The 14,128-nt window shown below is 49.9% G+C and overlaps 1 protein-coding gene across 3 annotated transcripts in view; it reads left to right on the top strand.

Annotated features, from left to right (window-relative positions):
• The first annotated feature begins 3,593 nt into the window (after positions 1-3,593).
• The window catches only part of CD99L2 (CD99 molecule like 2), a 119,261-nt gene continuing 108,726 nt past the window's right edge, over positions 3,594-14,128 (top strand). For all 3 annotated transcript variants that reach the window (XM_068962875.1, XM_068962876.1, XM_068962874.1), the window contains exon 1: positions 3,594-3,660. In XM_068962875.1, coding sequence (XP_068818976.1) covers positions 3,594-3,660 — 67 coding nt within the window. The remainder of the gene's footprint in view (positions 3,661-14,128) is intronic.

The following is a 14,128-nucleotide window of genomic DNA, read 5'->3' as shown; positions in this document are numbered from 1 at the left end:
GAAACAATGGAAACAGTGACAGACTTTATTTTCTTGGGCTCCAAAATCACTGCAGATGATGACTGCAGCCATGAAATTAAAAGACCCTTGTTCCTTAGAAGAAAAGCTATTACCAACCTAGACAGCATATTAAAAAGCGGAGACATTACTTTGCCAACAAAGGTCCATCTAGTCAAAGCTATGGTTTTTCCAGTAGTCATGTATGGATGTGAGATTTGGACCATGAAGAAAGCTGAGTGCTGAAAAATTGATGCTTTTGAACTGTAGTGTTGGAAAAGACTCTTGAGAATCCTTTGGACTGCAAGAAGATCAAACTAGTCAATCCTAAAGGAAATCAGTCCTGAATGTTCATTGGAAGGAGTGATGTTGAAGTTGAAGCTCCAATACTTTGGCCACCTGATGCAAAGAAGTGACTCATTAGAAAAGACCCTGATGCTAGGAAAGATTGAAGGCAGGAGGAGAAGGATGACAGAGAATGAGATGTTTGAATGATCATCATTGACTCGATGGACATGAATTTGAGCAAGCTCTGGGAGTTGGTGATGGACAGGGTAGCCTGGCATGGTGCAGTACATGGGGTCACAAAGAGTTACACATGACTGAGCAACTGAACTGAACTAAACTGAAACCATTCCTAGTTTGCAGGTCATACAAACAGGATGGTGGTCTGTATTTGACCCACAGGCCAGTGTGCCAAGCACCTCTGAGCCAGAAGACTGTCCTCTTGCCCGTTCACTGTGGCCAGTGACTTGCTGCTGGGGTTGAGGTGTCTAGACCAGTTAGAGCCCCAGCTCCATTTGATTGAGATGCCTCACCTAGAGGCTGCATTTTCCTCACCTCCTCAAGTGTCCTCAGTGTAGATAAGTGTGTAGGTGCTGAGGTTCACCCATCAGAGCCTGGAGGGCTCCAAAAGACCATGATGTCTAGTGTCTTCCTTATAGGCAGGATCCCTGAAGACCAAGGGCAAGGGAATGGCTCGAGGCACCCAGAGTTAGTGGGAAAGTTGGGGCCATATTCGCATCCTGGAACACAGAGCAAGTGCCCATAGTAGCCAGTATTTCTTTAGCTATTATAAGAGTAACAAGTAGCATATTGGCTCAGTGTGTCCCAGGCTGCCTGCTTTCCAATCTCATTTAATCCTTAGCACAACTTTATGTCCTTGTGTCCAGCCAGGATTGCACATGGCTCTCAAGCACATGTGCTCAGCCATTCACCTGCTGGGGCCCTGGGGATTCCCTTGCTCCCTTTGACACTAAGAGTCTGGAGCTGCTTAACTCTCCAACCTCAAGGAACCTCTATTCTGCTCCTTTTCCCTCATTAATTATTGAGGTGATACACGATATTGTTGTGGGAATAAAAAAATAACAAAATGTCCATCAACAGAGGAATGGATAAAGAAGATGTGATATATATATGTATATATATACAATGGAATATTACTCAGCCACAAAAAGGAGTAAAACAGTTTTCTAGAGACATGGATGGAACTAGACTGTTATACAGAGTGAAGAGAGTCAGAAAGACAAAAACAAAAATCATACATTAACTCATATATGTGGAATCTAGAAAAATGGTATAGATGATCTTATTTGCAAAGCAGGAGACACAGATGTAGAGAACAAATATATGGGTACAGAAGTGGAAGGGGGATGGAAGGAATTGGGAGATTGGGGTGGACATATATACACCATTGGTAGTATGTATAAAATAGGTAACTAGTGAGAACCTAGTGTACAGCACAGGGAACTGTACTCAGTGCTCTGCTGTGATCTAAATGGGAAAAAACAGGAAAGGAAACCCAAAACAGGGATATATGTGTACATATGGCTGATTCACTTTGCTGTACAGAAGAAACTAACACAACACTGTAAAGCAACTATACTCCAACTAAATTAATTATTTAAAAAGAATAAAATGCCTGGAATATGCCATGTATACTGCGTGTTATAATAAGCACCACCTATTTCTGTTAATTCTCCTGCTACTGTCATAGAGTACAAAATGACTTGAAAGTCAGAATATGTTAGTTTTATCTGTTTTGTTTTTGCAGACCTATTCAGAGCAATGGATAAAAGTCACAGAAGGAAAGATCTTGGCTCCATGTCAGGGAGACCCCCACCCAACCACTATCGCTCAGAGGGTGGGGGAAGACTCTTTGGGGGGCAAGGGGGTGCGGGCTGGTGGGGGACACAGGAAGCCTACCAAGGGGACACTGGAGGGCAGTGGCAGTAGCCTACCCCAGCAGGATGTGGTCTGGGACAGCTTGTGCAGAGTAACAGCAGGGACCAGCCAGACGACGCTTTCTCTTTGTCTTTGAAAGCTGGCTGCAGCCAGAGCCTTTCTTGAGAGTGCTCGCGTCAAAGGCTGCAGCTGGCATTTTGCTGTGACAGTCAGGGTAGGAATCTGATTTCGCCTGGTCCTGGAGATGGACTCTGTTTGAGGGGTTCATTGGAAAGGAACGCGGCGCGTGTGTCGATCACTGAGCACATTTACAGATCGCCGCTGCAGATGTGAACTGGCGCTTTCAGCGCATTCATCAAAGCCTCGGGGAGCTGACCCTGGCCCTCTTTCGTCCCCGGGGCCCGCGGCGCTCTGGCTGCAGGTCGCCCCTCAACTTCCCTCTAGCCTGAACCTGCGGCCCCCGGCCTCAGGCTCGTTTCCTCAAGACGTGCCGCTGTTTGCCAGCCATCAAAACGGGTTTTTTGTTTTTTTTTTTCCATCTCTGGGCAGGGCTCTACTGCAGGATCAGCCAAGTCCGAGTGCAGCCATGGTTCTGATAAGCAAGTTCGGCCAAGGTGACAGGGGCAGGAGCGCGGGTGCCCGGTCCTGGCGCCGCAGCTGGAGGGACCCCCAGGGAACAGCTCTTGACCGGGAGGACACCAAGGCCACAAGGGGAAGAGCCCTGTCCAAGGTCACCAGGCTGGCAGAACGCACCAGGTTCGTGCGCCGCCTCGGGTACAGCTTCTGACCCTGGAGGTGTCCCGTGCGCCAGGAGGAAATCACTGCACACCTTCGCTGCCAGCGCCTCCGGCTCCCCAGTCACTTAAAAATTTTTTTTAAATTAATTTATTTATTTTAATTGGAGTCCCCAGTCACTTTTTTTTTTTTCCCCAGTCACTTTTGACTCACAGCTCCAGAAGCTTCGAAGACTTCCATCTCGAGGGCGGGGTGTGACTGGGGCCGCAAGTCGCGCGCCGGCGCTGGCCAGGACCCAGGCCGGTCAACCTGCTGGTGCCCGCGGACCACGCCCCTCAAGCGCCAGCACCGCCCGCAGGCTGCGGCCCCGCCCCCCACGCAGCCGTCCCGCCCCCGAGGCTGCAGGCTCGCCCCGCCCCTCGCGCCACAGTCGCGGTCCCGCCCCACCTCACCCGGTCCGGCACGCCCTGGCGCCAGAGCTCGTGCGCGCCCCCATCCGCCCTCTCAGGGCCGCGCCGCGCGCGCGCGGCGCTTTTGGGCGGGGCCCTGCAGTGAGGGGAGGGCTCCTCCCCTTTCTGCTCCTCCTCCTCCTCCTTCCCCGCTCCTCCCCGACCTTCCCCCTCGGGCTCTCTCGCGCTCACTGTGCTCCTCTGGGCCCCGTCCGCCGGCTCCCAGCCATGGTGGCCTGGCGCTGGGCGTGCCTCATCTGCCTCGCTTTCTCCTTGGCCACACTTGTCCAGAGAGGTAAGGCGGGCCGGGGGCACGCGGGGTCCCCGCCCTGTAGGCCGGCGGGGCTGGGGGCCGGTGCCCCAAGGGCCCGGTGGTGCGCATGAGCGGCGCGGCCCCCGCGTGAGGGCCTTCTGCGGAGGCCGCCGGGGGGCAGGCGGGGCCGTACGGGACGTTGGGTTAGGACTGCGAGTAGAGGGCCGACCCTGCTGTGACCCCTGTGGTGGGTGGGAAGAGACCCGTACCCTTCCTGGTTCCCGGCTACAGAGAGCGATAGAGTCCCCCCTTAAAATCCTGAACAGGGTTTCTCCACCAGTGACAACAGCTGTCCCCGGGAGATTGCCGTTGGGAAAACGAAGAGAGCACTCGTTCCCTTGAGCAAGGCTTCTCCAAAGGTGTTTGTAGGCCACCTGCAGCAGAAGCACTCGAGTAGCCTCCGGGGCTCACTCCTACTTTCTCAGGATCTTGGCGGGGATGGGGGTGGACGGGAAACGGTGGTGTGGAAGTCCGACGAGCCCCCGCAGCTGCTTCTGGCACCCCTTCCAGTTTTCGAGCCACTGGTGATGTTTTCTCCAGGAGAAGGAGAGAGCAAGTCTACCAGATCAAGAAAGCAAGTTCCAAGACCCGCAGCAGCATCATCTGGGACTAGTGAGGGATGCCGCATCCCAGGCCCCGCCCCTGACCTGCTGAGTCAGATTCTGCTTTTACTACCTCGCCAGGTCACAGGCACATTCAAGTTTGACAAGCATCTTAGAATAAATGCAGTCTGTGGCTAAAAATAGGGTCGCCAAGGAGTCCCAGCAGAATGTTCTTAGCTTGCTTATCTCATTTCCTCTTCAGAAAAAGAGGTTGAGGAAAACATTGGAGTTGAGTGCAGAATTGTGCTCTGAGCTCTCCTGACACAAGGGCAGATTTAGCTAGTGAAAAACACATGAGCTCAGCAAAAACAAAATCGTGTCCTATAACTGCATTCTAGTGTGGGTTATTTTATTATAAGGAACACTGGAAAACAGTAGACAGTCCAAGGCAGTTTTGCAAAAGATGCAGAAATGTTTCTCATGTGGTCAACCCTCCTGGAGTCTAGAAAAGAAGGACCATTCAGCATTCTACAAAGGTGCCATTCTAGACACGGATGCTGCAGCAGTGGACGAACTTCAGGCTCTGTCCTTGTGGAGCTGACATCTTGGTGGGGGAGAAAATGAGCACAGACCGATCATAGTCTATATACTATGTTGTCAGCACAGTGAAGCAAAACAAAGCAGGTTGCAGGGTTGTTGACTTTTGTTCCATTTTTTCCTTTGGAGTTACAATTTTTATTTTGCTTATGATCCATTTATGGCAAAAAAAAAAGTTTGATCACTTGATTGACATGCATCTAATGAAATGGAACACCTGGAAGTGGAAGCCCAAAAAAGTTAGAAAACGGATACTGCCTTCAAGGCTGTCTTCTGCAAGTCTTCAACATGGTAGGCACTTTGAGAAGATGAGGAATTTAAATGATCGGGTCTCAGGTTTTCACCATCATGGGTTACACTGGGTGATTTATAGAGTGGTGGAGGAAATTGCGAAGGGGTGCAGCCAGCTTACAGAGGAAGAAGCAGAGGCACACAGGTGAAGTAACTTGCCTCAGGTGGCAGAGCTGAAATTTGATTCCAGGCTGTCTAATTCCAGTTCTTGCTTTTAAGCGCTAGGCATAATGCCTTTACACCTGGAGGTGGCCCTCTTACGCCTTACTGGCCAAGTGCCCTTGGGAAAGCCAGAATGTGACTTGGTTTGCTCATCCAGTTTCACATACAGACACACACTTTAACTGCCCCAGGAGTTTGGCTTCTTAGGTACTATCCCCACTTACCAGATGAGAGGCCCCTGGAGACCCAGGATCACACCCATTTAGGATGGCCTCCTAATGGTCTTTTTATATTTCAATTAACGCTGAACCAGAACGATCTTTTGCTTCAAGGTAGGGACTCAGTTTCCTGGTTCTTTTGTGCAGATCAAGGTGACAAATCTGGGTTTTGCATTGGTGGTCCCCTCGGGGGATCCGAGCACTTTCAGAGCTGGTCTCAGGTCCCCACTGACTCTCCGGAAGCCCCAAAGTGGTGGATCAGATGGGCCTGTCTGAGAGCCATTTTCTTCTTGGTCCTCAGTAATGAAGTGTGACTTAGAGAGCCCGGCAGGACTCAGAAAATGCTCAGAACCTCGAAGCAATGTGTGAAATCCTTCCAGGCTCTGGCATGTCAAGACAGACTTTAGGCTCCCAGGAGTTGAGAAGGCAGTTAAGGCATTCCTGTTAGTCCACTGTGTATTTTACTAGTTTTGAAAAATTGAGGACAGGTATGTCACCTGTCTGTACCGACAGAAATGGGAAGCTGTGCTTTTGACTTTCTGGGAGAAGGATCTCAGTGGTACAGGTGGGTGACAATCACACAAGAGCTCCACTCCCTCTGTGTCTTCCACGTGCCAGGCCCTTAGTGCCTCACTCATTTACATTTCCTAACTACCCCCACAGTGGCTGTTTGCATACAGCCTTGAAAAGTAACTGAGTGGTAACCCATAGCTTGGATGAAAAACACGTGGTCCAGAAAGGTTTTGGACTTGAACTCAGGTTTATCTGCATAAGCAAAGGAGGGATTGTAAATGCAGATATACCCAGGGATGGAGCACGTCCCAGAAATGTGAGACGTGGTGAAGAATTTATGATGAACGTGTTGGCAAATAGCCAAGTGCCTGCTACCTTAAAGAGAGGTAGCCCAGGGACTTCCCTGGTGGTTCAGTGGTTAAGGCTCTGAGCCCAATGTCTGGGACATAGGTTCAGTCCCTGCTTGGGGAGCTAAGATCCCACATGCTACATACCTCGCCCCCCGCCAAAAAACCTGTTTGTTTGTTTATTTGTTTTTTAAAAGAAGTAGCCCAGCCAAGAGGGCTGCGGAGCCAGCCTGCCCAGCCAGAACTACCATGACGCAGGGCAAGTCACTTAACTTCTTGGTGCCTCAGTTTCCTCATCTAGAAAATGGGGATAATATCACCATCTGCCTCATGGAATTGTTATTATGATTAAATGAGAACAAAGGGATGAAGCACTTAGCACAACACCTGGCTCCAAGTGAGCTCTGTGTCAGTAACTATTATTGCAAAAATGACACAGTGCAAACTTTGAAAATATTATACTAAATGAAGCCAGACACCAAAGCACACATATGGCATGATTCCATTTAGATGTAATGTCCATAGTTGGCAAATCCATAGAGACAAAAAGTAGATTAGTGGTTGCCGGGGTCTGAGGAGAATGAAAAGTGACTGCTGAATAGGTACAGGGTTTCCTTTCAGGGTGATGGAAATGTTCTGGAAGTGGATAGAGGTGGTAGGTGTACAACCTTGTGAATGTACCAGGACTACTAAATTGTGTACTTTAAAAGAGTGAGTGGTATGTGGATTATTGTGTTGTTTAGTTGTTCAGTCATGTCAGACTCTTGTGACCCTATGGACTGTAGCTCCCCAGGCTCCTCTGGCCATGGGATTCTCCAGGCAAGAATACTGGAGTGGGTTGCCTTTCCTTCCTCCAGGGGATCTACCTTACCCAGGGATTGAACCTGGGTCTCCTGCATTGGAGGCAGATTCTTTACCATCTGAGCCACTGCCGACCAATATGTGGATTATATTTCTGTTTGAAACAAATTCACTCTAGTCCAAGCAGAAGAGATGAAGGAGGTGGCAGCATGTGACTCTGGGGTTGGTTGGGCAAGGGAGTGCATGTGTGCCCAGGTTGGCCTCAAGTGCTGGTGGTGCTGGGATTCAGGCAGAAGCGCTGTGGGCTGACTTGGGCTGTTGAGTTTGAGCCAGACAGGCTGCAGGGGCATCTGCAATGTGCCCTGGGACTGCCTCACCCTGCTTGCCTGAGTGCAGGAATGGTCCCTGCAAAGGTGCATCTTAGGCAGGGGGGACCCTTCCCTGTCCTGCATGGCTCAGGGTTGCCCTTATGCACCCCAGTCATTGCACTGGACTAACAGGCTCTAGGGACTCTTTGCCTTTTAGTTTGCCCTGTTTTGATTGGTTTTCAACCCCTTCCTCACTGGCAAAGGTCCCATCCTCAACCCCTCCATCACTTTGGATACCAGGTAACAAAAATGTGTGTGTTTGTTAAACACACACACAGAAATCAGCCAGGAGCTGGTGTCACCAGGCACTGAGGAAGAGCCTCAAGCTGCGTCCAGCAGAGATGACTCTGATGAAGGTAACAAGGCTGTTTGGCTGAGCAGGGAAGTGTGGGGAGCAGCTGATTTTTGGTTTTGTGAGTTCAGGAAAGATCCATTCCAGGTGAGCTAACTTTCCTGTTCTGGGTTCTTCCCCAACCTGGTATTGGTGCTTTCCTTGTTATGTGCCTGCTCCTACCCTTTGCACTCGATGTTATTCCTCTTCTGCTCTGTGTGTCGAGGTAGGGGGCGAGCTGTGGGGCTTTCTGTTCACCAACCCAGGCTTGGCCCTCCCTGAGGCTGCCTCACAGATTCACTGACTGGCCAGGCTTGGTTTGTATGTAACAGCCGAAAGCCATCCTAAACAGGTAGTAGAAATGGGTGAGAAAACCTTTTATGCACGTCAGGATTCCAAATGTTGGCAGCTCGGAAGCTATAGGGGCTTCCCAGGTGGCACTGGTGGTAAAGAACCTGCCTGCCATTGCAGGAGACATAAAGGACGTGGGTTCAGTCCCTAAGTTGGAAAGATCCCCCAGAGAAGGAAATGGGAACCCACTCCAGTATTCTTGCCTGGGAAATGCCATGGACAGAGGAGCCTGGTGGGCTACAGTCCATGGGGTCACAAAGAGTCAGACATGACTGAAGAGACTTTAGCATGCTGAGCACACCCAGGAAGCTATAGGAGGCAGAATTCTAATGGCTCCCAAAGATGCCTCTGGAACCTCTGACTGCTTGAGTTTACATAGTGATTTTGGCAGGCAAGGAGACGTCGGTCCTTGTCTTCTTTGAAGAGAGAATTCAACAGACAGACCAAGATTGCAAAGCAGCTACAGAATTTGTTAGAAACACAGGACACGTGAGAGAGCACACGGGCCAACTTGTGGAGTAGGGTAGCTATGTCTTGGGTGACCCTCCTTTTGTGTCCCCTATGATCGTGTCATCTGCAGTTCATTATTTGGGCTTCCACCAAGCACAATTTTGGATCTTTTCCAGTGAGCACCAGAGCAAAACCCTCTGGGAGGAGAGGAAGCCACAATGTTGATCTTATAATATTACAGTGTGTCCAAGGTTACTAGAGGATGACTTGGGACCCTTTCTGTGCGTGTGTCAGGCTGGGAGCTGTCGACCACAAAAATGAAGAGGCTGCCGTAGGCTGCTTTGTCTTTTATGCAGTCAGGGTGCTTAATCCCTATTGGCAGTTTATGTCAAAGGATCAGCATGAAACTGGTTGCAGCAGGTTAACCCAGGGCCTATCTATCTCCTCCCTCAATAGTAAAGGGGAATTAAGGTAGCAGATGAAATTAGGTTGCTGATCAGCTGAGCTTCAAATAAGATTCTCCTGGGTTATGCTGGCCAATGAAAGGGCAAGATTCCTTTAAATATGGAGAAGTCACGGTCAATGTGATGTCCTGAGAGAAAGGTTCAGCTGGCTGGGGTCAGCTCTGAAGATGGAAGGAGCCAAGGAACACACACACAAACTCTCCCTTAGAGCTTCCAGAAGGAATGAAGCCCTGGTGACACCTTAATGTAGCCCAGTGAGACTACGGACTTTTGACCTCCCAAACTGTAAGAAAAAAGCATGTGTTATTTTAGGGCATTACATTTGGCATCATTTGTTACAGCAGCAAGAGGAAGCTAGGAGAAGCTAAGGATAGATCTTATAGTCCTCTTCATTCTTTGAAAAAACATAGCTTGTGATTTTCCTTTGTATTGTTTTCATCTGCCATTTAATTAACTTATTTGGCTGCACCAGGTCTTTGTTGAGGCATGTGGGATGTTGTTCCCTGACCAAGGAGGGGCGGAACCCAAGCCTCCTCTGTTGTCTTAGCCACTGGACTGTTGGGACCTAACAAACGCCATGATAGGCTTCAGGGACTAAGGTAGGACTCATGGGAAAGGCTGAGTCATTGCCCAGTAAGGTCATCCCCACGGATGCCAGGACTTGTCTAATCAGCATACTCCCCATAACCTGGTTTGAGTTTATCAGGACGTAAAAGACATCCCCCTGCAGCCAATAGCCAATTAGTAAATACCAGGAAACCCCTGCAGCCAATAAAGATTAGCCAATTAGTAAATACTAGGAAACTCCTGCAGCCAATCAGCCCTTGCCAACTCTCTGTTCTAAAACCTATAAATACTGCTGTAAATCTGGGCTCGAGGCTCCTTGCTCCACTCCACTGCGTCAGATGTGGCAGGAGCCCTAGCTCGAGCTAGAAATAAAACCCCTTCATGCTTTTGCATTGGTGTGGACGTCTTATTCTCTCAGTTTTGGGGACTCGGACTCTGGGCATAACATGGACCACCAGGCAAGGCCCTATTTTGCCATTTTAAATCAATCCCCAATCTACTCAGAGTTCAGGATTTTAAAATAAATGTGCAGAAAATTGGATTGTGGTTAGGGCTTTCCAGGTGTCTCAGTAGTAAAGAATCCGCCTGCCAATGGAGGAGGCTCGGGTTTGATCCCCAGAGTCGGGAAGAAGGAAGTGGCAACCCACTCCAGTCTCCTTGCCTGGGAAATCCCATGGGCAAGAGGAGCCTGGCAGGCTATAGCTCATGGGGTCGCAAAGAGTCGGACATGACTGAGGGCCTGAGCACGATGTTCCTGGTGCGGCAGTGAACACTTTGAAACATCTAGAGGTCGCACAGGGTCGGACACGACTGAAGCGACTTAGCAGCAGCAGCAGCAGCAGCAGCAGCAGTATGAGGGCTCTGAAAAGTGGTCGGTGGTCTTTTGCCTGGCTTTGATTTTAAACTGCTTCACAAGAAGATTGCAGACTGTGCCCTGTGTGGGGGGCCACCTGTATCCGGGGTCCCCGGATGTGTCCCCCGAAGGCCTTGCTCCCCCTCCTGTCCTAACAGCTGCACTGAAAGCAGGTGCAGTCTGTGGCCAGCAGCCAGGCCTTCTTTGGGTGGTGCCTGCCCCTTTGCTGAGGAGGCGCGGTGTGCTGCAGGCTCCCCTCTGTCCCCAGGCAGGTTGGGGTAGAGGACCACAGCAGAACTGGGCGGGCCTGGACGGCCACTGCACCTTCAGGTGGTTTTCAGCTCTGTTTTTGTTCATTTCCTACCTGGGTCTGCTCATCCGATGTCTGAGGGTTCTGTAGCTTTGAAACAAAAACACTGAAAACTGTTGTGGAAGCCCACAGAGTGCCCTGCCCAGTGAACATCTGTTTAAAGGAGCAGCCAGACAGCATCTGGCTGGCATTGCAAGGTGGTTCTGTGTGGGATTATTTTCCAAATGAGAGGTGGTACCCTCAGCAGGAAGCATTGTTGCAGTGCAGAATTCATGACCCCCCAAACAGTGCCAAGGCCACAGGCAGCTTGTTCTGACCTCCTTTTCACGTTTATTGCTGCTTCAACTAGCCTGGGATGATGGAATGAACACAGGGCCTGCATTCCAGTGTGGCCCCACCATTTGCTGGCGACAGTTGCCTTATCTGCACCAAGAGGCTGCTGACCTCTCTGCTTTTTTGGCCTCACAGAATTGTTGGAGTAGCCAATTAACTGCTACTGCAAACAGGATGTGTTATCAAGATAATTAGCAAAGTTAGGCTCCCGGGAGGGGAGGAGAATGGGAAAGAGGCCACCTGCCCAAGGGCCACTTTTCTTGCTTGCTCGCCTGAGTTCTAATGAGCATTCAGGGTTTCCATTTACAAAAGTTTTTATTGACCAGAGCCAAAGTGCCCGCTGAATGAGTGAGCTGGGTTGAGTCCCAATGAACTGAGAGGAAGAACTGTCCCAGGAGCAATTCTAATTCTGTTGTTCTTCATATCCCCTTGGCCTCTTGCAGAGTTCTAGGCTATCTTTTCTTTCTCACCATTCATTCATTTGCTTCTATCAGTTCAGTTCAGTCGCTCAGTCGTGTCCGACTCTTTGCGACCCCATGAATCGCAGCACACCAGGCCTCCCTGTCCATCACCAACTCCCGGAGTTCACTCAGATTCACGTCCATCGAGTCAGTGATGCCATTCAGCCATCTCATCCTCTGTCGTCCCCTTCTTCTATAATCTAGCTAAAAAACAAAGGTCGGGTGGAGGGGAGCAAAAATCCAAAGTAGTAATACCTAAAAAGAAAGGAACAAAAACTGTTTCAATCTTTTGTTGGTAAAATACACTATACCATGTGGACTTGTAGTAGTTTGGGAGTCCCATTAATTTCTTCCTAACACTTGACCTCACAGCCCTCTCCCACAGCTGCTCCTGGCCAAGGTCAATGATAACTTCAGTGTGGCTAAAGCGCAGGGTCATCTGACACCTCTGATCACACCCTCCCCTGGAAGCACTTTCTCCTTTTGACTTCTGTAAGCCACAGTGGTCATTCCTTGCCATCTCATTCTTCTCCTCTCTGACCTCAGGGCTCCTGGGCATGTCTTGGACATAGTCCACCTGCTTTACCTGTGCTAGCTTCTCAGGTGCTTTCAGCAGCCTCATGGCTTGAACTGAAATCCCATCTGCATGCTTTTGACTCTTCAGTTTCTATCCCCAGTCCTGATCTCTCTTGACCTTCAGGCTCCTGCATTCACCCGCCCCACATGGTCGTCTGATGCCTTGCTGGTGTTAAAAGTTATTGAAATCCTTCCATTTCAGCTCTTCTCTCCCACCAAGTCCTCACCATTTCCTCAGGATTTCCAGACTTCCTCACAATCCAGCAACCAAACGACCTGTGCCCTGCACAGCCATGTTAACTTATTTTAACATGATCCCTGCTCATTGGCATCACAGAAGACCCGGTGAGAGCCTAAGCTGCTGCTGGCTGCCTACAGACCTGCTCCTCCCACCTGTGTAATTGGCAATCCGTCCTGCTAGGGGCTTTGGCCACTCTTCCATGGCTATTTTCCTTATAGCCCACATCTGAACTGTCAGAAGACTCACCTGTGACCACCCTCAACTCATCCAGACTTCCACCTCTTTTGACTTCCTCTCTGGCTACCTCCCTTGGCTGGGCCACCATACCCTCTCATTGGAGCCCTGGCTGTGACTGGCAGTGACTTTCCCACAAGTGTCTCTGAGTCCACTTCTGCCCCCTACACTCCAGCCTCCACACAGCAGCAGAACCCTCCAACAGCTTCCAGTTGTAATGACAATAAATCTAAATCCCTACTGTGACCTGCAAGTCCCAACAGAATGGGCACTACCCATTCTCTGACCTTGGCTCCCACCCCTGCCTGGGGCTGGCTTGCTGGTTCTCCAATATGCTAAGCACTCCATTGCTCTGGCATCTTCATGTTTGTCCTCCCTTCTGGCTAGAAGTTCCTCCCCCAGGTAGTTGCATGGTGGGTCTCAAGGGCTTTTGGAGCACTGCTGTCAAGGGGGAACAGTGTGGTGATTTGCCTTTCTCCGCCAGTCACCGTTTCCACATGGAGAAGGGTCATGGAAGGTTGAGCACTTTTTACCCCCAGTTCAGTCCAGTTGCTCAGTCGTGTCAGACTCTTTGCAACCCCATGGACTGCAGCACACCAGGCTTCCCTGTCCATCACTAACTCCCAGAGCTTGTTCAAACTCATGTCCATTGAGTCGGTGACGCCATCCAACCAACCAATATCCCCTGTTATTTCCTTCTCCTGCCTTCAATCTTTCACAGCATCAGAGTCTTTTTTCCACTGAGTCAGTTCTTCGCATCAGATGGCAAAAGTATTGGAGCTTCAACTTCAGCATCAGTCCTTCCAATGAATATTCAGGACTGATTTCCTTTAGGGTGGACTGATTTGATCTCCTTGCTTTCCAAGAGACTCTCAAGAGTCTTCTCCAACACCACAGTTCAAAAGCATCAATTTGTTGGCACTCAGCTTTCTTTATGGTCCAAATCTTACATTCATACATAACTACTGGAAAAACTGTAGCGGCTATTGATCAGGGTTTCTCAACCATGGCACTGTTGACATTTAGGATTGGAGAAGTCATTGGCAGTGGCCTCTCCTGTGCATCATAAGATACTTAGCATTCTTGGCTTCTCAACACTAGATGCCAGGAGTCCCCCCCACAAGTCTGCCAACCCCAAATGAATCCAGACATTGCCCAGTGCCTCCTGGGGGCAGAGCCACCAAGGCTGAGACCGGCTGCTGTAGAGATTCTTTGTGACTGCACTCTTCATTTTCAGTATTTCTCATGAGTCACTAAGTTCTGTCATTGTCACATTGCCCCAGGATACACGTTAGAGAAAAGCAGATCACAGCTAACCTTTATGGAGTGGTAGCAGCTCAAGCTGACTCTAGGAAAGCACGGCCAGCTCCTTGGTGAGCTTTGAGCTCATCCTAGTTTGATCAGGCACATCACCAATTTCCTTAGGTAGCTATTTTCTGC

The sequence above is a fragment of the Capricornis sumatraensis genome, chromosome X, assembly GCF_032405125.1.
Source record: "Capricornis sumatraensis isolate serow.1 chromosome X, serow.2, whole genome shotgun sequence".
In the NCBI taxonomy this organism is placed as follows: domain Eukaryota; kingdom Metazoa; phylum Chordata; class Mammalia; order Artiodactyla; family Bovidae; genus Capricornis; species Capricornis sumatraensis.
This window is presented reverse-complemented; position numbering and strand designations above follow the sequence as displayed.